At 32.7% G+C, this 24,145-nt stretch overlaps 2 protein-coding genes across 4 annotated transcripts; both read left to right on the top strand.

The window, feature by feature from the left end:
* Positions 1-5,995: 5,995 nt before the first annotated feature.
* On the top strand, positions 5,996-13,133 carry LOC130802189 (acyl-CoA-binding domain-containing protein 1-like). Its single transcript, XM_057666119.1, has 6 exons — positions 5,996-6,850; positions 9,381-9,486; positions 9,630-9,733; positions 10,542-10,633; positions 11,299-11,396; positions 12,623-13,133. Exons 1-6 carry the CDS (start codon positions 6,306-6,308, stop codon positions 12,800-12,802), a joined length of 1,125 nt encoding a protein of 374 aa, XP_057522102.1. The 5' UTR covers positions 5,996-6,305; the 3' UTR covers positions 12,803-13,133.
* Positions 13,134-15,795: 2,662 nt separating this feature from the next.
* LOC130802170 (zinc finger BED domain-containing protein RICESLEEPER 1-like) lies at positions 15,796-23,699 on the top strand. 3 transcript variants are annotated; one of them, XM_057666108.1, is made up of 6 exons: positions 15,796-15,954; positions 16,710-18,694; positions 19,431-19,506; positions 20,524-20,619; positions 21,413-21,509; positions 22,716-23,699. In XM_057666108.1, exons 2-3 carry the CDS (start codon positions 16,732-16,734, stop codon positions 19,448-19,450), a joined length of 1,983 nt encoding a protein of 660 aa, XP_057522091.1. In that variant the 5' UTR covers positions 15,796-15,954; positions 16,710-16,731; the 3' UTR covers positions 19,451-19,506; positions 20,524-20,619; positions 21,413-21,509; positions 22,716-23,699. The 3 variants fall into 3 exon arrangements, with proteins under 3 accessions (XP_057522091.1, XP_057522075.1, XP_057522084.1); XM_057666092.1 differs by lacking the exon at positions 20,524-20,619 and having other exon boundaries at positions 22,716-23,694; XM_057666101.1 differs by lacking the exons at positions 20,524-20,619; positions 22,716-23,699 and adding an exon at positions 21,639-22,707.
* The last annotated feature ends 446 nt before the right edge of the window (positions 23,700-24,145 follow it).

Here is a 24,145-nt window from a genome sequence, read left to right as displayed (position 1 = left end):
TTAAAGAATCTTCTAGGAGGTCACAAAATTTTTGTTAACAATGTTAATCTAGAGGAAGAAAATGAGAACTTTGGGGGCTTTGCAGGTATGGTGTCTTATTTTTGTGGAAATGCAAAGGCAACTGAGTGGATATAAACTAAGGGGCAAGTGATCATATCACTGGAAATGTAGCATGTGTGAATAACCCTAGACTTGTAAAAGTCTAGCACAAAATCAACTTGCCAAATGGGGAATCTTCTAGCATATCACATTGTAGGTCTGTCATATTGGAGAATGGTTTAGTGCTCAAAGATGTGTTAGTTGTCTTTGACTTTGAACACAATTTAATTTTTGTAAAAAAATTCATTGATACTAAAAACTGTAAAGTTAATTTTTAGGTTGGTTGGTGCATCATCGTTCACAATGAGTCACAAAAAGTTAAAGGTCTAGGAAGATCAAAGGATAGGTTGTATTATCTACTCAACTCATGAATACTATGGTTGGAGACATGACACATGCTGCAAATACCCCTTTGAACGTAACACATGGATGTATTGAAGCTGAAAAGTTGAATGACACTTTTCTATGGCACTTAAGATTAGGGCATGCACCCATCGCAAAACTGCAACATCTAGGTATTGTAAGTAAGCCATGTAAACAATCTGAAAATTTATGTGTTACATGTCCTATGGGAAAGCTCATCAAACAGTCATTTTCTCTTAGTCAATCATGTGTTGCTCAACCTTTTGAACTCTTACACATAGATGTATGGGGACCATATTGAGTTCAAACCAAAGAAGGCTATAAATTTTTCTTCACTGATGATCATTCCAAAACTACATGGGTGACACTACTTAAACACAATCTGAGTCATTTGTTGCATTGTAAAAATTTATCATATTGGCAAAGACTTAATTTAGGAAAATAGTGAAAGTTGTGAGATCAAATAATGCTTTGGAGTTTAAGGACTCTAAATGTAAGTCCCTATATGATTTACATGGGATAATTCATCAGACCACATGTGTTGACAAGGCTCAGCAAAATGGCAGATGTGAAAGGAACATAGAAATGTGCTTGAAATGGCAAGGTGTCTTCAAATGCTAGCTGGATTACCAAAGTCATATTGGGGTGACTTTTTGCTCACAAGTGCATATATCATCAACAGGCTTCCCACCATCATCCTTCACTACAAAACACCCTATGAAACCCTTCACAACAAACAGCCATCATTCCCATCTTAGAGCCTTTGGTTGTTTAGCCCAACAAACAGCCATCATTCCCATCTTAGAGCCTTTGGTTGTTTAGCCCTTGCATACAATTCAGCTCACAACCATGATAAACTGAATCCAAGAGGTGTCCCATGTGTTTTCCTTGGATACCCAGTCTTTCAAAAGGGTTACAAACTCTTTAATCTTCTCATAAAGCAAACATTTATTTCTAGAGACATCAAGTGGTGTGAAAATGTCTTTACATACACTTTACCCTCAACACAACTTCAACATTTGATCCCCTCTTCACCAGAACACACTATCCAACAACCTACTATGTGGGAAGATTCATCTAATGATGAAACTCATACAAATGAACCCCCACCTGAACCTTCTAGTCCTCCCAATCCAGATACCCAACCCACATCCTTTGCACCTTTGCCCTCCTCCTTACCTTTGAGATGCTCTGAACGCACAAAAAGTACCCCTGCATGGCTAGATGACTATGTCACCCTTATATCAAACTCCATCACTACATTTGTGACACCAAACTTTCAATGCTTCATGGTTCAGGTTCACCACACTTCTGACCCTGCCACGTTTGTTGAAGCATCAAACAACCTCACTGGATCATGGCTATGAATGAAGAATTGTCTGCCTTAGAGGACAACCTCACTAGGGTTATCACTGACCTACTTCCTAGCAAGAAAGCCATTGGTGGCAAAATGGCTCTTTAAGACTAAATACCTCCTTGATGGCAGTGTGGATCGTTACAAAGCCAGGTTGGTGGTCCTAGGCAACAAACAGAAATATGACATTGATTATGTGGAGACCTTTGCCCATGTTGCTAAGCTCACCACAATTAGAGCTCTCTTTGTTGTGGCAGCCATTTATTATTGGGCAGTATTCCAAATGGATGTAAAAATGTTTTCCTACATAGGGACCTAGATAAGCATGTGTTTATGAAATTCCCCACATGGTATTAAGGACCTGGGCAACCTATATCTCTTGAACCCACTAGCATTCCTCAATCAAAAAGTGTTTATTCCTATATGGCCTTAAACAAGTCCCTAGACAATGATTCTCCAAACTCTCCTTTGCTCTTAAGGCATGTGGTTTTACTCAATCAAAAATTGATTATTCCCTTTTCACTAATCATCAAGCTCAACACCACACAATTATTTTAGTCTATGTTGATGACTTAATTATAGCTGGTAGCAATCCCACCACTATTGCTACAACCAAAGCCTTCCTCTTTTCTAAGTTTCACATGAAAGATCTTGGTCCCCTCCACTACTTCTTAGGGATTGAAGTTGATTGATCTTCCAGTGGCATATTCCTCTCTCAACACAAGTACATCACTGACCTACTCAAAGAATACAAAATGTTATCTTCAAACCTCTTAAATTACCTCTAGACCCTCACCTCAAACTCACTTCAAACAGTGGTGATCCTCTCCCTTATGTTCCAGCATACCAACAACTCATTGGCAAACTCATTTACTTGACTTTAACACGCCTTGATATAGCTTTCGTTGTCCATACCCATAGCCAGTTTATGCATCAACCAATAAAAGTCCACATGCAAGCTGCCAAAAGAGTGTTGAGGTACTTGAACAACAACCCTTTTCAGGGAATACTTCTCTCTTCCTCTTCTGAAGCTAGTCTGCAGCCTATTGTGATAATGACTAGGCGGGGTGCCCCATATCTCGCAGGTCCACCACTGGGTTCTGTATTCTTCTTGGTGACTCAGCCATATCATGGAAATCGAAAAAACAAGTTGTGGTGGCTAGGAGTTCAGCTGAAGCTGAATATAGAGTTATGGCGTTAACCACTAGTGAAGTCCTATAGCTAATCCAACTGCTTATGGACCTTGGTCTTTCTCACAACAACTCAGCTCTATTGCTATGTGACAATAAAGTTGCCCTATCAATTTTAGCAAACCCTATCCATCATGAAAGAACTAAACATATCGAAGTGGATTGTCACTTTATTCGTGAAAAGCTGAAATCTGGGGTTCATTCAACCTTAATATGTGTCCTCTCATAACCAATTAGCTGACATATTCACTAAATCCCTTCCGATCACTCAGCACCATCAACTGCTACACAAGCTGGGAGCTTCTGTTCCTCCTCTGCTCCCACCTTGAAGAGGGGTATTGTGAGAAGGTCGCTGAAGGCTGCTGTGTATGTGCATTCCATGCCACTCCTCGATGTCCTTTTTCTGTTATTCCTTTTGCTGAATGTTGTCCTTTGTTTTATTCCTTTTGTCATTCTGTCCTTGTGGTCCCTTGTACATAAATGAATGTGGTAAACTGCGTGTGGCAAGGCTTCATGCTAAACGCCTCTATATATGTAATACTTGATCCCGCAAGCCAAGACACATTAAATGAATGAGAATACAAATCATTCCCTGTCTAATTGATTTGCTCAACACATGTTGAACACAGTCTAAAACACCAAATATTACCACATTAAGATCTACCAAACCTGTTTCTCTTGATATCAATTGTTATGCATCTAACATTAATGTAGTGGAAGCAATGAGCTAAAGGCCAACAACATTGAATATTGTAGTTTATACATGTACTAATGAACACACTAAATTAAAAAATGATAAGATGAAATTTTGTGAGAAAGTAAATGCAAACAATGACATTTAAATTTATTGAGCTCGTCAAATTAATTATGAATACATCCTCTATCTTAGACAAGTATATTGTATTTTTGTTTTCAATGGATAGAAAGGCCATATCTGGGGTAGGGCGGGAGGATTGTGCGCCCCGAGTCCCTACATGGAAATTTCTTAATTCCATTTTATATATGAACAAGAAGTTTCAGTAGATATATGTACATGCTATATATTGTTATGGAATTCGCATTTAGAAAATGCTAATAAATATAATCCAATAGGAATCTTAAATATTCTAACAAAATTTATAATACTAGTCAATAGATTTCAACGTATTTAAAACTCATCGTTATACTTTCAAATATAGCAAAGGTGGTTCTAATTATTCAATATAATTTTATTTGTTATCAATGGCCCCTTATAGGTAAAAGTTGCACACTTGCACTTAATCAAATGTTGGTTTTTCAATTAAAGTTTGATATTAAATTGCCATATGTCATTAAAATCTCAGAAATATCTGTGATGAATAGTAATTGAATAGCTCAAATAAATACATAAAATAATTAAATCATAGAGTTGTATGTATGAGGGACACAAAGAATGAATGAAGAATACAAGGGCATGAGAGAATAAAAGCATATATAGAGCTCAAACTTATGATTGACTTTGCTTTGTAAGGCCAAAGGTAATAAACACCCAAGTCCAATGCCATTCAAAATTACTTCATAGACAATCAAGTAATATTTGCATCTTCGAAGCTTGACACTAAGGAAGTAATGTCTTGGGTAATACTATCTATAATTCTTCATTTTCTAAAGTTAATCACCAAAATAGCCATGAGCGTCAGTTCATAATCACAAATTATGTGTCAAGAAATTATTCAATACAAATGGATACATATGTACTAATGCTTTATTTAACATTATTTTTACGGTGTTCACAAATATCCAATATATTGGAAATTTTTTCCATAATAAAAATTCCATACAAATGAATATAATAATTTATATTGATTCAAGTCACCATACAATATAGAATGTGCTTATTTATTTCTCTAATCATTATCACCTTTTATTTGTAAGAGTCTAGACCAAAATACTCATTATCCTCCCCGGTATATAATTTGTTTTGCATTATTAACTATTGAATTTGAATAAGTAAAAATCAAATGCTTAATTGTTAAAAAAAATTAAGTTATCATTGGGTTTAATATATAAAAAAATCACATTTCGAGGTCTTAATTTTGTTAAATAAATAAACAATATAATTTAAGATCACTTATTATATATTCCTATTTCTAAATTTACCTATAAAGTGAGATTGAAAGTAGTCATAATATATATATATATATATATATATATATATATATATATATATATATATATATATATATATATATATATATATATATATATATATATATATATATATATATATATATATATATATATATATATATATATATATATATATATATATAGTGTTGAAATCAAATATGGTTTATTAGTCAATTTAAAAATATTATTATTAGTCATTCAAAATTTTAAAATAGATTTTTTTTTTTACAAATTAAAAATTTCATAGATTTATATATTTTATGTTTGATAGTACAAAATGGAACATGTTTCACATTTTTAACTATCTAGATAAATTAAAAGAAGATTGAAATGAATTATTAAGACTACATAAAAATTCTAATTATCACTAAAATTATATAGTATTTTTATTATTATACTCATTTCATTTCTCAGCAAATTAAATTATCTAAGATTTATTCTCTATAATTTAAATGTAGTTAAATTTAATTAAAATTGTTATTTTCACCTATACACCTCATATTTCTTTAATTCAATTCCTATTAATCGAGAAAATTATCTCTACTTCTAAATTACTAATTTTAATGTAATCATTATAAACAATAAATATTTTATATTTAAAATCCAAAAATAGAAAAACAAAGACAAAAAATTTACTTCTATCTAGGTAAGTTTTCCCAAATTGCTTATTTTGATGTGATTACATAAATAAATTTTATATATTAAAATCCAAAAATAGAAAAACAAAAGACAAAAAATTACTACTCCATATCTAGCTATGTTATTGTCATGACTAAATGATCCAAAATAAAAAATTAACGTTTTGTTGTTGTATTTAAACAAGAAAGCGGTGACGTTGTCGAGCCCATTTGACAAAAAATTAAACGTGTTCTCTTCCTCATCTGTCACCTTTCATATACTCCACTTTTTCCCTCTTTATAATTTCTTGATTCCTCCATAATCTCAATCCTTTTTCCAATTTCTCTCCTTCTGAAATCCAATCGAATTGAATTATCAAGCAATAATCATAATCATAATCACAATCAAATTCAAATATAATTGATGCATAATTTGAAATCACGATCGACTTAGGGTTTAGCGATTCCGATTTAATTTTTTGTTTTCAGTTTTCACCTCCATTTTTGAGTTTTTAGTGTTAGGCTTACGCAAAAATGGGTGGAGATTGGCAGCAGCTTTTGCAATCAATTTTCATTGGATTAATATTCTCGTTTCTTCTCGCGAAGTTGATATCTTTCGTCACTGCATTTCGAGAAGAAAATCTCACAATTGCCCGTGCATCAAGCACTGAGACGGCGACTCAATTACCTCCACTAAGCTCGCGTCATGTTCGGAAACCGTCAGTTCAATCGGAGCCTGAATCGACGGTATCGGAAGGAGAATTGAGTGAAATTGCGTCGAGAATTAGTGACGATAACACTTCGATTATAGCTGAGAAAGGGAGTGTGACTGCTGGTGATGCATTTTTAGATGATGTTGTTACTGATGATGATGATTGGGAGGGTGTTGAGAGTACTGAACTTGATGAAGCTTTTAGTGCTGCTACCGCTTTCGTCGCTGCATCTGCAGCTGATAAAATGGCAACTAAAGTTGGGAATGATGTCCAACTTCTGCTTTATGGTTTGTATAAGATTGCTACTGAAGGTCCTTGTAGTATGCCCCCGCCTCCCTCCTTTAAGATGACTGCTAGAGCTAAATGGTATTGTTGATCTTTTGTTGCTATTTTTAACTTCTACTTATTGATATTACTATAGAATTTTCAGAGAAGTGAATACTTTTACTTTGTTTTTATCACTATTGGTTAGTTAATTTTATTGTTTTCAATAATGTCTGGTTAACTGATTGATTTATATGCTTATTGCTGACATTCCAGAATCGGAAAGTGTAAGTTGCGATATTTTGCAAATCTAAGTAATAGTGATCAAGTTTACTTTTTCTTTTACGGATATCCTAATTACTTTGTGTGTTTTCTAGAGGGAGGGAGTGTGATTATTGGTTATTATGATGTGACAAGAAGATAAGAGTTGAGTAGTTGGTGGTTTGGTTATGGTTGGGTTTGTGTTATTATGTAGGAAATTACTGGAGTGGGACTTTAAATTATTTGTGATAACAGAATGTTTAACAAATAGCTGTGGATGGTGATTGTTAAAGAAACTAGCTTTTAAGCCTATTTGTTGAATGGGCAGCAAATCTAATATCATTGGATCATAAAAAAAGTGATGGAAAGGTTTAAATCATTGAATGGTAAGAAACTTGATGGTTATGTAGAATAAGAGAATGGATAAATATGAGAGACCATACAAAGAAGGAAATAGATGGAAACTGAAATAAAGGATTTATTTGTCATATTAATATTCTCCCTTTTTCCTATGAATTAGTAACACTATTTATCTTCGTTCGACCATCTAACTTTGCAATCTTTCCTTTCATGGACACGTCTCCACTCTCCAACACTCTATAATTTCATCCACACATTTTCTCTCTTTTAACACCATCTACACAATTTCAATGTTCCTGTCACTTAATATATGTGTGTGTTGCAAATTCATGAGTACAGAGGGAGTAGCATAATTTTTTAGTTATTATTTTTCTAAAAAAAATGAAAGCTTGGGGACATGTGGAATCCCTGTTTTTTTAAAACACTTGTATAGATATGGATGGAAGGAGTAATTTAGTGTCTGTTGAAATTTGGTATATGTTTATAGGCTTTATTTCAAGAGTACATCACTTTGGTATGTTTATACTTCTTTGAGGCTAACTTGTTATGGCATTATCTAATTAAGAGGTATCCATATGTAGATGGTGGATCCTAGCTAGTAGCTTACTGTGATTAACTTTCTGGCTAATATGGAATACAATGCAGTTTACTCAAATTTTATAAAACAAAATGTATGGCAATGAAAATTGAGTGGTTGTCTTTTGGGAATTTTGATTAACTGTTCGGCCTTTTATTGTGAATGTGCTATGGTATTTTTGGTGCTTTCGTCATGATGACAGATGTTGTTTTAAAGCTATGAACAGAGGATGTGCACATCTCTTCATTGATGCGTATTTGGTATGGAGATGTAGCATGATGGAAATCAGCTCTGTCGGTGTGCTTCTTGTCAGGAGTTTATAGAGTGGTTCTTAGGAGTTTGGATCACTTAGAATAGTCCCATATACTTCAGGCTTGATCAACTTTAAAGTGTAGTATTTGAGTATGTAGTATAGTCCCTTATGTTGTATTGATTGTTGAATTATAATGCATCTGAATTATTGTGACGTGGTATAACTTTTGTCTGCAAATGGAACTCAATTGAATTACTGATTTGTAATCGAAAAGTGGGAAGTCAATTTATATAATGTGATACTTCTCATTGAAATTTAGTGTCAAGGAGTCCAAACAATGCTATATTGCTTTAGTTTTGGGACATCGAATTTTTACTGTTTGGATTGTTACCTCTTGATTGGAGATTCGGGGAATAGCTTATGATAAAGATTCCTTAACTTTTCATTTGTATGAGGTTAGATTGCTTTAATATTAAGATGACGGGGCAGACTGCTGGAAAGATCAGAAGATGGATATCCTATTGCACTTTGTACCTATGATGAATTATATGTTCATTATGGTCTTATTCTGATTATGAGTGATCTCGCGCTCTTTTGGAGAACAGAGATTTCGTATAATTTGTGGACCAAGGTTGTATTCTTCAACAGAATTGTTCTACTAGTCTACTACATTTGAATATGATTGTAATAGCTTAATGTGTTGACTGGAGTGTGGCTGACTTTTGTTAGGTTAAAAACTGGGACTATATTTCAGTGTTGAGCTTGAGTCTTGAGTGAGAAGAATGTTTGGCTATTTGTTGGTTCAATGTTTAATGAGATAATTAGGTCTTTTGTTCTTTTTGCTTACATGAAATTGCAATGTTTGAGCTGTGAACTAGACTGATTTCATTGGTCACGATACTGTTACTTTAAATTTATTTTCTTCTCCAAAAAATATCAAAGTTTCTGGAAGCTTTATATAGATATTGTATATAGTAACAGGAACAAGGAGCCAAAGACAAAAATTAGGGATCTTCTCTTCTCTAATTATTTCTTAATAAGCACAAGTATCCTCTCATTTTCGTTGTTTGATGATTAAAACAGGGATAGTGTAGTTGGAGTAATGTGACAAATTAGAGCCCCCCTTCAAAAAAGATATAATTTTTGTTGACTAAGTTTACTTTTCTTTGGCAATGATTTAGGAATGCCTGGCAAAAATTGGGAGCCATGCCTCCTGAGGACGCAATGCAGAAGTATATTGATATTGTGACAGAACTATTTCCTTCTTGGGCAAGTGGTGGCGCAGATGTGAGACTCTATCTATTAGATGCCAACACCAACCCCTCCACCCCTCCAAAAAAAAAAAAAAATAGTTTTTAGGCATATTTGTATTTCTGTGTCATTTGATTCTGTTCCAATTTATATGTACCAAATTGTTTTTATTGACACAGAAAGCCAAAGGTGAAGATACTGAGGGGAAAAGCTCAGAATCTAGGGGACCTATGGGACCAGTTTTCAGCAGTTTTATTCACGAGGAAGAATCTGGAGTTGAATTGTAAGCTTTTTTAAAACTTGAATTTTTTTTTCCATTAATAAAAGCTGTTATTTTATCTTTTGTATCTTTTCTTTTTATTTATGGTTTCAAATTTGCAATTACTTTGGCTGGTATGCGGTAATCAGCTATATCATTTCTGCTGTTGACCTACCATTTTAAGATTGGGCTTGTTTTTGCTTTTATGCGTGTTGAATATTTCTCACATCTAATACGTATTCTAACGCATGTTTCAATTATGTAATGTTAGTTTCAGGTTTCCTGCACTTAGCTCTCTAAATTAGGCAAAAAAATCTAGATCGAATGATTCATCCTTGTGGCTTTGGTTTATGATTATATGGAAATAAAAGAATTATTCTTATTAGGTCAAGGAATAAGCATGGTTCTTTAGTTATTTTCTAATGAATTTCAGAATAGACATGTAAGATGCACCTTAAGAACTTGTATGGAATCTATACGAGTATATGATAAGAAAAATATGTCGACAACTTGACAAAGTTAATGCTTTTTTGTGATTATTGGTGTTCTGGTTCTCCATGCAAGGATTTCAAATAGTTTATTTTGAGTATTAGTGTTCTGGTTCTACTTTGAAGAACTCTAAAATTGGAATAGGATTTTCTAAAATTATTTGTGTTTTACCTTTCTTTTTTAGTCAAGACCCCGTGTGGCTGTTGATAATTGCAGGTACCGTGATACGGACCATATTTTGCACTATGACTGCAATTATGTTTGACTTCTGAGGATAAAGTGTATTGTAATTGGAAAAGTCAAGAAAGGTTTCTTATGTTGTTTTATTTATCAATTGTTCCAGGAAAATGGATGCTATTCATGCCTTTGCGAGAGAAGGTGATCTAGAAAATTTGCTTAAATGTATTGAGAATGGCATTTCGGTGAATCTGAAAGGTTAGTTTTAGCATTCCATGTTTTCTTATTGCACTGTGTCATGCTTCTGCTGCATCACGTCCCCTCACAAAGATTAGAAGTAAATAAACAATAAATTGTTGAATTTCATTATGTTTGTGTATAGAGAGGATTTATTTATAGTGGAACATTTCTTAAAATTTGCGTTTGTGTAGAAACTTGTATAAGCTGTGAAGTGATTTATTTTTGCTTTTGGAGGATCTTTAGCATTAATTTCAGACAGAATCCCATTTGTTTGAAACTAGATCAAGCACTCAGCTTTACATGGATAAGTATTGTAATGGTGTAGATCATCAAGATCTTCCTTTGAAAAGGAGAGAGTGGCTTTGTTGTTCCTAGTGATTGGATGAGGCGGCAATTGTTGGTGGCTTTAGGTGGTGAATGAAAGAACCTAATAGATTTTATCCTTTGTTTGCATAATATTATAGTTGTTTGACAGATACTCGCAATGTGGCATAATACTTTCTTGTTCACTAGTTATCTTGTAGCCTATTGCTAAAATATGTAAAACAGAGCTGGAATGAATTAGTGTGGATTATTTTCATGTCACCTTTGTCAATGTGAGAACATGGTACAAATTATAGTGGACAGCTTACTTGTTTTGATTATTATCACTCTTGGTTAAAGTCTGCATTCTTTTTCTCCAGATAGTGAAGGCCGGACTCCATTGCATTGGGCAGTTGATCGTGGCCATCTTCCTGTCATAGAATTGCTTTGTATCAAGGATGCAGATACAAATGCTAAGGTGATGTTTGGTGTTCATTTGCTTTATCCTTGTTGTATCTGTTTTTGAAATTGTACCCCTTGGTGGCTGATCTAGAATTTTTGTGGGATCCACTTGCACCCCTCTTTAAAATATACTATTGATCCCCATACTATTTTAGCTATTTAGTTCCCCCAATTAAAAAAATATGTGTTCTTTTGACATCAATGGATGTAGCATGACCCTTTAGGTGATATATTTCTGTCGGTCTTCCTCTGGGATTTGGTTTTTCACTTGTTGGCAGATCTAGATTGTGGAGCTAGCCCTGTCTGCATCTGACTATCACTAAGAAGATAAGAGTCAATTATTGTTTATAATATTAATATAGTTTTTTCTCATTTTTGTATCATATTTTAAGGATTGCACTACTATCCTTTTTAGTGTCTGCTTTTGTTTGGCCTCGTTTGATAACTGTCTTTTGAGGCAGCTTGTTAGTTGGTCAAAAACTACGTAAATGACTTTTTAAGCCAAAATGGAAAAGATGCTCTAATATTGGCTTTTAACTTTTTGGCTCACTTTCTCTAACAAATAGTTAATGGTCAATATTAATTTTATTGAATATCTCCATTAATAGTTGGCTTATACAACTAGTTTAACTACCACCAATAATCGCCAATGGGACCAGCTTGCAAGTTCAAACAATCCCAACAGTCCAAACACCTCCTTTGTGGTTTTTTCCCCTTTGAGATTCCTAGGCACAAATGGTAGGCTGGTAGGGGTATGTTTCAGGGAACTTATGGCCCGTTTGGTAATAGGTACTAAATTGTGGAAATAGGACCTTTTTTGTATAAATTTTCATGATATATATCATGTCATTCTCATGGTAATGAAAGTTTAATCATCGAAAAGTTTTTTTTGTTCACAATTTTCCATTACCACCTAATAGACCAATACTATCTTTCAAATGGTAATAGAAATACATTGAAATTAATTTTGTGAACAAAATGAGATTGCTGGAGGAGAGTAAGCATGATCATTATACTTGTCAAGAGATATTCCTGTCAAAATTAGACTAAGTTTCTATTACCATTCCCACCGTACAGATTACCAAACGGGTCATTTGAGTAATCGAAGTGTAGAGCTGATAGAACGTGGACAATAATTTTTTTGTAAACTCCTATTCTTTTGTAGACTCAATATTATTATAATTTTTAATACAGAATCTGCTAAAAGTTTCTTTACAGATCATTACCTGTTCATAATTGCAGGATAATGAAGGACAAACTCCATTGCATTATGCAGTTGTTTGTGATAGAGAAGCCATAGCCGAATACCTCGTGAAGCATGGTGCCGATTCTAATGTCAAAGATAACGACGGTGCATCCCCGAGTGAGCTCTGTGAGAAAAATTGGCCATGGATGCAACCTACAGGTGAAGTGGTTGAGTAATGGGTTCTTTGTTGGCTGTCCTAGACTCCCACTTTCACTTATTAAATCGATTAGAAACTCCCGTATGGATTTGTACATGCTATGTATTATCAACCATGGTCCTGTTTTGTCATGAAGATGTGTTGATATAGGTCATCTTTTAATTTATTTCAAGTGTTTAAATAATTCTTTGACTGCAATATCTGAAGGAAAGGTTATTTTAGATTTATATAATTTCATTGTCGGTGTACATAATTTGTTACATCATGTATTGTCAACCATGGCTTTTTTGGCTTTTTTTATTTGACTTTTAGCATTTGACTTTTTCATTGATCAAGTAGATATTTAAGTAAGATTTTGGGTGTTTGATTTATGGCTTTACGCTTAGTTTTTTGGTTGACGATTGGCTTTTGGCTTGTTGATTGGTCAAATAGTCAGAAAAAAAATTTGTTAAATGGCTTTAAAAGCAGTTGAAAAGCTGGTTTTAAAGCCAAAATGAAAAGGCTGCTCCAGCTAGCTTTTTTGTTGACTTTTGGCTTATTGGCTCACTTTTTCTCTAATAAACAATTAACAACCAATATTCAAATCTACCAAACATCTTTGCAAATAGTTGGCTTTTTTAGCTAACTTAAAAACCAATAAAAAACAGCTAATATTTCCAACTGGTCGAACAAGCAAACTATCAATAGTCAATTGCCAAACATCCTCTTTAGCTTTTTTTTATTGATTTTCAGTTTTTTGGCTTTTTTCCATTTTTTAATAAATAGCTAACATTTCATAATTAGTTTTTACCAAACATCTTCATAATAACTGTGGTTTATGAAATACCTAATTAAGCAAGAGTTTAATCTCATTTTTCTTTACACTTATCTTAATTTGATGAGTGTAGTGTAGTGTTTTGGATACATCATCATGCATGATGCAATGTTTTTTTTTTTTTTTTTTTTCGTAAAATCGAGGTGGTCATTATATAGTTTAAGATTCTGATGCAATCTTTCACCTTACTATTATAAGATGTATGTATTTGAAGATTGGGTTTGCTACGATAGGGATTACTTCAACCTTTACATTGAACTCTAAATTTATTTCTATTATGTTATTCATTCTATGTTTATAAAATCTAAAAAATTGTAGTTGAATCTAATTAGTTTGGAGGCTGAGAACTTGCCCTAATGTTCGCTAGCAATAGCTATTTTTATTTTGGGTAAATTTTTTTTTTTCAATCGTTATGTTGATTTGAGACTTTAAAGATTGTTCATGGCTACCGACAATTCTTGATATTATGTCCTACCCTTCGAGCGAGAATTTGTCTATAAATACCTCCTCTTTTAATTGATCTTAAGGTTCTTACAACTCTTTAAATTACAATTTCAAACATGTGTTGTTTACTTCTTTAAAAACTTTATTTTATAGCTTTTAAAATTTAAGATCTATTTTTAAAATTAAGATACGTACAGTTATTTTGATCGAATGTTATGAAATTTGTTTATATAAGACCTTTTTAAAAGATGTATGTTTTGGATGTTGTGTTCTTTTGATGGTCTTTATTCATTTGTTTCTACTAAAACTTTTACATGACTACATAGTGGGTGAATTTTCCATCAAAAATTGAAGATTTTTCTAATATAATCCTTGTTTTGAGAATATGAACTCCGTATTTTGAAAGTCATCCCACCGAAAGATGGTCTCTTACAAGAGTAACTACTTGCTACTGGTACTACTAATTATTATACGAAGCGATCTCGCCTCAAAACACACACCTCTCTCTCTCTACATATATATATATATATATATATATATATATATATATATATATATATATATATATATATATATATATATATGTATGTATATATATATATATATATGTATATATATATATATATATATATATATATATATATATATATATATATTTATATATATATATATATATATATATATATATATATATTTATATATATATATATATATATATATATATATATATATATATGTATATATATATATGTATATATATATATGTATATATATATATATATATATATATATATATATATATATATATATATATATATATGTATATATATATATGTATGTATATATATATATATATGTATATATATATATATATATATATATATATATATATATATATATATATATATATATGTATATATATATATATGTATATATATATATATGTATATATATATATATGTATATATATATATATATATGTATATATATATATATGTATATATATATATATATGTATATATATATATATATATATATATATATATATATATATATATATATATATATATATATATATATATATATATATATATATATATATATATATATATATATATATATGATTTAAACGGCATAACAAATAGTATAAATATAAGAATATAAACAATATATTTTTGAAGTCGTTTATGAATACTCTCTCTTATTCACTATTATTGTTCCATTGATTTGGTATATATGTCAATGCATTATTTTTATCTTAAATATCTCTAATTGTATTCGAGTAAAAATTATAAAAATTGATATTAATAAAATTTACAATAAGACGAAACGAACGAGATCTCACTTGACTATATTTTAACTTATAGATTAAAAATAAAGCACATTATAAGAGTGATTAGTGAATAATGTTGAAAAATCAAATGAAACATTTAAAGCGAACAAGAGGGTGTAATATCTAAAAATCAAATGGGACAATGATAGTGAATATGAGGGAGTATAAAACTGTCTCTCAAAAATACTTTCTTCGTTATATTATACTTGTTACATTTAACTTTTTACGCAATCTAATTTATTATTTTGATAATTTATATATTAAATTATATACATCTAAAAATTATAAAAAATTAATATTATAAAAATATGCGATTAGACGATTCAAAAAAATCTCACTTAACTATATTTTTTCTTACATATTAATTGCCATATATAAAATAAGCTGAAGTGTCAATAACATTAAGAGAATGGAAGAAGTATACTCATATGACATATATAATCAAATTAAGCCCGGGGTGACTGTTGAAGCCTCACGCAAGCCGCCTCTTTCCACGGAGCGAGCATCAGCACAGTCGTCATCGGATCATTTGCTCGCTGCCTGAGGATTATTTTTCCGCTTCCTCTCAACTTTTTCTCTGGTAATTCATTTCTCATATTCCTTTAGATCTGCATTCGGTTGCCTATTTTCTTGTTTTTTTTGATTGTTGTTTAACAATTTCGAATATATGCTCGATTTTAGTAGTTTTTTATGCTCCTCTAATTTGTTTCGAAATTTTAGAAAAATAATTAGGGTTAAAGACATTCTTATTCAGTTCTGTGGATTCATTTCAAAAAAATTTCATATTATTTGCTTCATCTTTGTCAAATGCCTTTAGTTTTTCTACCCTAAAAATTTGATAATTGGTAATATTGTTGAATTTTTTGAATCGGTTATAATTTAATATTTAAAATTTAGTGATTTTGATGAATATTTGTTTGGCCCTGTACGGTCTTGATTGTCTTGATTGGAGCAGATACGGTATTCCCCTGTACGGTCCTCGGTTCAATTCTGGTTTGGCCCATCTTTTCCCTCACCCTCTCCTGCAAGTTAAAAAAGAAAAAGAAAAAAAAACTGTTGGTGTCTGAGTTTAATGGCAATCTGTGAATTTTGGATCATATCAAGGGGTAAGCTGATTAGTGTGTATGCTAGACTTTGTTGGTGAGTAGAATTGTTTGTGTTAATTGAGCTTCTATTGAAATATGATGATCTTATCTTTCATTTGTAAGATAGGAGCTATTTAATGATTTGTGATTGCTAACATTTTGCTCTTGATTTTGTCCATGCGTTCTGAGATTGATACTATATGAAAATAACGAGTTCGATTTTATCAATCCTATTTTGAATTTTCTGCAGATATCCATATCAAACCCATGTGATGGAAATAACAAGTGAGACAGTGATTAAGAAACCAAAACGGTTAACATCAGTTGTGTGGAATCATTTTGAAAGGGTAAAGAAAGCTGATATATGTTATGCTGTGTGTGTTCACTGCAGCAAGAGGTTGAGTGGGTCAAGTAACAGTGGAACAACACATTTGAGGAATCATTTGATGCGATGTTTGAAAAGATCCAACTTTGATGTTTCTCAGCTGCTTGCTAAGAGAAGGAAGAAAGATAACACTGTTACCCTTTCTAGTTACAATTTTGATGAAGGGCAGTCGAAAGATGATCATATTCCAGTTGCAGCTATTAAGTTTGAGACTGAACCCAAGAGGGAAGAAGCTATTTCTACTGGAAGTTCAAAGTTTGACCAAAAGCGAAGTAGGATGGATCTTGCTCGAATGGTCATTTTACATGGATATCCATTAGCCATGGTTGACGATATTGGGTTCAAAGTTTTTGTTAAAAATTTGCAGCCAATGTTTGATATTGCGACAAACAGTGCACTTGAGTTGGATTGTATTGCAATTTATGAGAAGGAGAAACAAAATGTCTATACACTGATAAGCAGACTAAGGGGCAGGGTTAGTGTTGCTGTTGATTTATGGAATTCACCTGAGGATGCAAGATACTTGTGTCTTACTGCCCATTATATTGATGAAGAGTGGAAGCAACAGAAGAAGATACTAAATTTCATGATGATTGATGCTGCTCATACTGAAGACATACACTCGGAGGTGGTTATCAAATGTTTAATGGACTGGGACATTGAACGGCGTCTTTTTTCTATGACATTTGGTGACCTTTTCACCCGTGATGATATTGTTTCCAGAATTAAAGATCATTTGTCACAAAATAGACCTCTTTTGAGCGATGGTAAGTTGTTTGATGTTCGTTGTGCTGCACATACACTGAAGTTGCTGGTTGGAGATGCAATGGATTCAATTCGTGATGTAATACATAAGATTAGAGAAGGTATTTGTTATGTGAAAAGTACACAAATTATGCAAGGGAAGTTCAATGAACTAGCCCAACAAGCTGGGATAGATAATCAAAGAAATTTATTAGCCGACTGCTCTATGCGATGGAACTCAACATCCGCGATGCTTGAAACTGCATTAGCGTACAAAGCAGCTTTCACTCTTTTGCAGAAGCATGATTCTAGCTGTACCTTGGCTCTCTCTGAAGAAGAATGGGAATGGGCAAATTCAGTTACTAGCTATTTGAAGCTCTTTGTGGAGATAACCAATGCTATTACCAGCAATAATTCTCCAACTTCAAATATATACTTCCCTGAGATTTGTGATGTGCATGTACAACTGATTGAATGGTGCAAGAGCTCAGATGAATTTATTAAGTGTATGGCTCTGAAAATGAAAGCTAAGTTTGAAGTTTATTGGAACAAATGCAGTTTATTGTTAGCCATAGCAGCAATCTTGGATCCAAGATTCAAGATGAAGTTGGTGGAGTATTACTACCCTCAAATATATGGTGATAGTGCCGAAGATCGCATTAAAGAAGTCTCTGACGGTATAAGAGATCTTTTCAATGAATATTCCATTGGATCGATGTCAGTTTCAATTGAACATGGTGTTGGAAGCAGCTCTGGAGGTGTAGGGTTTCATCCTAGGGATCGCCTAAAAGGGTTTGACGAGTTTCTCCATGAGACATCACAGGGTAAAAACTCAGCTTCCGACTTGGATAAATATTTAGAGGAACCAGTATTTCCCCGGAATTATGATTTTAACATTTTTACATGGTGGAAAGTTCACACACCAAGATATCCTATCCTATCCATGATGGCACAAGATATTCTTTGTGTTCCCATGTCAACTGCCACACCTGAGCTGGCTTTTAGGACTGGAGGCAGGGTCCTAGATCACTATCGTAGCTCTCTAAGTTCAGATACTGTGCAAGCTTTGATATGTACACAAGATTGGCTGCAGTCTGATGTAGAAGGTATTGTTTTACACTATTCTTTCCTTTGTTCTTTACAGGTGTCTTTGATAGGAGGGAAAGGAGGAGAAAAGAGAATATATTTTCTTTAGTTTGGATAGCCTAGAAAAGGGTGGGGGGTGAGGTTTTTAATCCAGGTGGGAGCTGATCAGAAAAAAAGTTATCCCATTATAAATTAGCAGTTCTCTGTTGATATTTTTCTTGATCACTAATGCTTGCAATAATTGGTGAGAACTTTGTCAAGGTAATTGAATTTCCAGAAACGTTCTGGTAAATAAAATTGAAGAAAATCTGGTGGAGAGATTATTTAAAATTTATTTTGGAAAACTGGAAGGGAGAGTGGCACAGGGCTACCTGCAATTGATGCTAAAAAGTCACTAGTACAAAAAGGACCATTTGTAGCCCCCTATTTGTAATGTTTTTAAAAACAAATGATAGAATAAAGCTATTTGTATCGTTTTGTAATAAAAAAGATACAAATTATGCTTTTTGTATCATTTGTTTCAATATATGATACAAACAGAACTTATTTGTATTGTTTCTTTTAACAAACTATATAAATGGGTATTATTTGTATCATTTGACAAAACAAATGTACAATTAAGTTTTACATCTATCGTTTGTCAAATAGTCTATTCCAAAATGTTGTGCACTTTACTTCTTTTTTTGTTCTGCCAAAATTTCACTACTTCAAAATGCTCATACTTTCGCTTTCTTTACCTCGCTTTACCATTTGAAGGAGAAAGAAGAGAACGATGATGCATTTGTAAAAACCTTAATGGGAATCTCTAACTCCTCAACCACCATTGACAACGGTAAATTTTCTTCCTCCTCCCCACTTATTATTCTCCGGCTCTCTTGTTGGGGTTGTAGTTTCTTGGACTGCATCTTTTCTTCTTCTCAACACCAATTTTGGATTGCTTTGAAGCTTTGTTAGTGAAAATTGATGATTGATAGTATAATTAGGCGCATCTGATTTAAAATTTTGTTCTAAAAAGTTTCACTGTTTTTGAGTTTTATATTGCACTTAAAACATTTGATGTTCAGAAACATTAACAAAGTATTTCTAATATTCAAATTTGTTGAGAAGGAGTTGGTCTAATATCTGGGAAATCATTGTTTACATAGTTTTTATTTTTGTCTTTTTCTCCTGTAAGTGCTGTGTTCTTGGTATTATGCTTCACAATATGCCAACAATATGATTCAATGAACAGCCCCTTAAGGTATATGAATAAATTTAACTGAATTCAAGTGTATTAAATTGACATTAGGTGTACCATGAAAGAGACTTGCACTGTTGCACATAATAGGGACGCAAGAATTACACAGTAGTATAGTAGGATGTACAGGAAAAATTCAACTGAATTTCAATTGACATTAGGTGTACTATCAAAGAGATTTGCACTTGTTGCATTCAGCCAATTTACATTTAGGATCAACCATCAATTAAGAATTTTGTAAATGAATATAAATAGATCTTATTGTACAACAGCAGGTCTGGTGCTTTTTTGTTGTGGCAGATCCATGAGTTTCTGTTGCAGCAGTTTTGTTTTGAACATCCTCTGGTTCAGGTCTTTATGGTTCTCTTTTCTCTTTGCATTTCTTGCTGTCTGCTAGTGTATGCTGCAGTTGGGGCAATGTTTGATCTGTTGCTATTTTTAAGGCAAGATGTTTCCTGCTTGCGTCTCTGTTTATTGATATGGTAGGCTTTGAAATGATGTTCTCTGGTTGGGCTCTTTGGTGCAGTTCTTTGATGCAACAAGGGGTTTATTTTGTGTGTTGTCTTTGTCTGATTTAGCTGTCTTTGTATAATTTTTTCTGTTGATGTTCAGAAACTCATTAGAACGTGCTCGATTCAAATGGATAGTATCTACCCTGATGCAATTTGTCATGTACATCAAAGCAAAACATTTTGTTCTGTGTCCGAGGTACTTCAGACTTCAGAGGATAAGAGTGCCTCGTTTAAGTGTTACGATGATATGGTTTAGAATCTAGGAACCATCTTCACATGTATCATGTATGTTCAAGCTGTGATACCTCAATAAACCATCATAAAGGCTTGGATGAGGACTTCACTTGAGACCACTTGCTGATGCTATTTTAGCAATGTAGCTCATCCTGTGACTTCTGTCTTGTCTTACATCTGGTTCCTAGCTCGTTATGACTTTATTTTCAAACATGTGGTTGTGCTCTTTGAAAGTAGGGTACCTGAAGCCATAGGTATGCATTAGTTGGGGCCAAAGATTTATAGTACTTTGGTATTATAATAGACAACAGTAGTAAAATGGCTCACTAATCATGTGCATTTCTTATGTATGTATAGTTACACATGATGTTTGCTGCCAAGGGTCGTTCAAAAACATCTTTGTTAATATTATTACTAACAAGGGTAAGGTTGCATATGTTGCTCTAAACCTCACCCTAATTAGGTAGGAGCCTCAACATTGGGATAATGGATTGTTGTTGTTATTGTCTTAGCTGCGTAAGGACTTCGTTATTCCCTCTTGTTCTACATAACTTTGTTGAAGGATTAGTCATTCTTGGCAAGTAGGCCTGTCAAATTTCGACCCTTCTCGTCTGAGACCCAACCTATTTTCCAAAACTTTTGTAAATTTTTGAGTTTTACGTAAATATTTTTGAGTTATAATTATCATTTTTTTGTTTATTCTTAATTTTTTATTCATTATTTCAATTTCTCTTGGTTCTTTTTATGTTTGTCAGGACTAATCTTTTTCTTGGGCTATTAAGATGTCAAACATCATTTGCTACTTAGATCTCTGCACCAATTTCCTACAGCAGCATCGCCAAGGCTCAAAAGGTAACGTAGTAACAGCATGCTCAATTCACATTAGTGATTTATGGGATATAATTAAGGGTTGAACAATCTAAACTCGTGTACATGTCTACAAATGTCTTTACATATTTGTGTATATTTACGTATATGCAGTCGTGGATCTCTCTTGGATCTTTTCACGAAAAGCAATTAATAAACATTCTTAAGTCATCGAGTGAGTAAAGATAGCAGTTACTCCTAATACTTAATAGAGCATTTTTGTGTTTGAATTTTGCTATCAGCATACTATCTTGAAGTCATCAGACTTGGAAATAGTTCAACTGTCCTAATCCTAATAATAACTTTGGGTAATGAAATGTAATGGGATGTTTGAGTAGTACTAATAATGGTGGTTTGGTTGACTGGAATAAAGGAAGTTGCAATTCTTAGGAAGTTTTTTCCCCACATCTCTACGAAAACTGCTTTTGAGTGTTTCCCATGGTTCTGATATAGAGTGGTATACATAACTTGTAACTCAGAGGACCACATTATAACAGTAAAGATATGAGTTGCTAGACAAAAAATTCTCTGTCCGTAAGACTTATATATTGCAAGTTAATAACATATCTTTGATTACTTAGTGATAAGATTTTGCCACTTCTACACTATTGGAACTTAGAAGTGGCAACATTTGGTTGGTACATCATCAAGCATCATCGTAGCTCGTACTTTTTATGTCCCCTGAAATTTGCTACAACACATAATTGAAGTGAACTTTATGTACTTGATAAGGAATAAATTATATTCATAAAACTTTTAGACTGACATGAACTTGCAATACATTTGGGATTTTTGTGGTGGTTTTGGAGATTGGTTATGAACATCACTTTCTTTGTGTCTTGTGTTTATCGTTGGTGCATGTACATCTAAGTTATAAATATTTGGGATATCCGCTTTAGAAATGAAACTCATCCATTCTTATAGAGCAAAGTTTGAACTATTAATTTGACAAAGGCATGAAAAACAAGGACAAATACATAGATAACGATGGAAACAACGTAAAACCAATGTAAAACAACGTAACACCAGTTTCTTTGTAAGTTCATTGAAGCTGTTGGAAGATTTATTGTAATACTTTTGGGATTGTTCGGTGAACTTTTGTAAAGAAAGTGATTTTGAACACCACTCTTTGTGTCTTAAATTTATGTTTATTGTATACATACTTATTTCGTTCCTATATTTGTTTTGAAGGAGTAATATTACAAGATCAAGCACGTATAGTCAAGACTAAATATATGAGGTTCATGAACACTTATCAAAAGTTCTTTGATTTAAATTCTTGTTGAGCTAAATCTATTTGTTTTTTTTTTGGTATGTATATATTGTCATGTAGAAGAATTTGTATTCCTTTAATATTGTACAAAAACAGTTTTTATTGTATGTTATTACCGACCCGCTTTTGACTCGCCCCATATCCGACCTGCCCCAACCCTATCTTAGCCGCTCATTAAGCACCGCTACAGCTCTACTACAATGTGGTCTCAACGGACTTGTTGGTTTTCCGTTGATATACCCAATCTCCTGGAAGTCTTGAATGTTCGAGATTTTGACATCATTTATGTAAGAAATAAGAATTAATGAGATTTTGAGAGATTATATTCGCTTGCAGAGTCTGATGGTAAACTATCTAATGTTGTGTTCAGGTAAAATCGACCGATTTCGTCTAGTCCTCTTTGTGAAGGGAGTATAGATATGAATTATCTGTCACCTTCCCTCATCCAGTTTCTGCTTTTGAGTGGGATATAGGTATGATGATGACGATGATGATGGATGGATTAGAGTCAAATCTACAATTGCTATAAAGGTGATTAAAATGAGAATTTAAGAAAGACCTTACAAATCTTGTCATCATCAAATATAGCCCATTAAATAGGTCTAGATGTGGGTAATCTTATCATTAGATCTTTTGTGAGACACTACATGTATGCGATCGTACCTGATCCATAAAACATGTTTTTTACATAACCAACTTTAAGCCTTGGAACACCTGTTTTAAGGCTTCAATTTTTTATTTTAAGGCTTAAAACCTCTACTTCAAGTCTTAATCTTCATTCTCTAAAAGCTTAATTTTATTTTTCAACTAACTACTTCAATCGTTGAAATGTCAATTCTAAGGCTTAAAATCCCTAGGTAGTTATGCCCATCAGCCCATGTAAAGTCTCTACTCTAGTCTTAGCCATCTTTCACTAAGGATTAAAATGACTATTCAAAGACTTAATAAATCTACTTTAAGGATTTAAAATTGACAATTTCAATAATTATAATGCCTTTTCTAAAATCTAAAATGCTCATTTTAAGCTTAAAAAATATTTTATAAAAAAAAAATTTTTTTGTAAAAAAAAAAAAAGGACTGGATTTAGGTGATTGTGGTGCGATAGAGGACGCTTGAATCCAACGGTCGCACTTAAAATTTGGTGCTAACTTATATCCACCTACAAATTCATACCTACGGTTTAATTATAACGACGTAATATATATTTTAATTATTTTTTAAGGGATTTAGTTTAATCAAATTATAATAGATAGGTGTGCATGCGTATATGTTAATATTTTAGGTAGACAACTATAATTATATTTATTAAAATTAAGGCATTTTAAGTTTGATCTTTTTTATCAATAAC

Source organism: Amaranthus tricolor, chromosome 2 (genome assembly GCF_026212465.1).
Source record: "Amaranthus tricolor cultivar Red isolate AtriRed21 chromosome 2, ASM2621246v1, whole genome shotgun sequence".
Taxonomy (NCBI): Eukaryota; Viridiplantae; Streptophyta; class Magnoliopsida; order Caryophyllales; family Amaranthaceae; genus Amaranthus; species Amaranthus tricolor.
The sequence above is the reverse complement of the archived record's forward strand: the minus strand, read 5'-3'. Positions and strand labels throughout refer to the sequence as shown.

Excerpts from the sequence above, each read along its gene's own strand:
- LOC130802189 (XM_057666119.1), top strand. The coding sequence starts at position 6,306 with ATGGGTGGAGATTGGCAGCAGCTTTTGCAATCAATTTTCATTGGATTA. Across the intron at positions 6,851-9,380 it reads ATGACTGCTAGAGCTAAATG|GAATGCCTGGCAAAAATTGG; the intron begins GTATTGTTGATC and ends GCAATGATTTAG. Across the intron at positions 10,634-11,298 it reads CATTTCGGTGAATCTGAAAG|ATAGTGAAGGCCGGACTCCA; the intron begins GTTAGTTTTAGC and ends CTTTTTCTCCAG.
- LOC130802170 (XM_057666108.1), top strand. The coding sequence starts at position 16,732 with ATGGAAATAACAAGTGAGACAGTGATTAAGAAACCAAAACGGTTAACA. Across the intron at positions 18,695-19,430 it reads GCTGCAGTCTGATGTAGAAG|GAGAAAGAAGAGAACGATGA; the intron begins GTATTGTTTTAC and ends TACCATTTGAAG.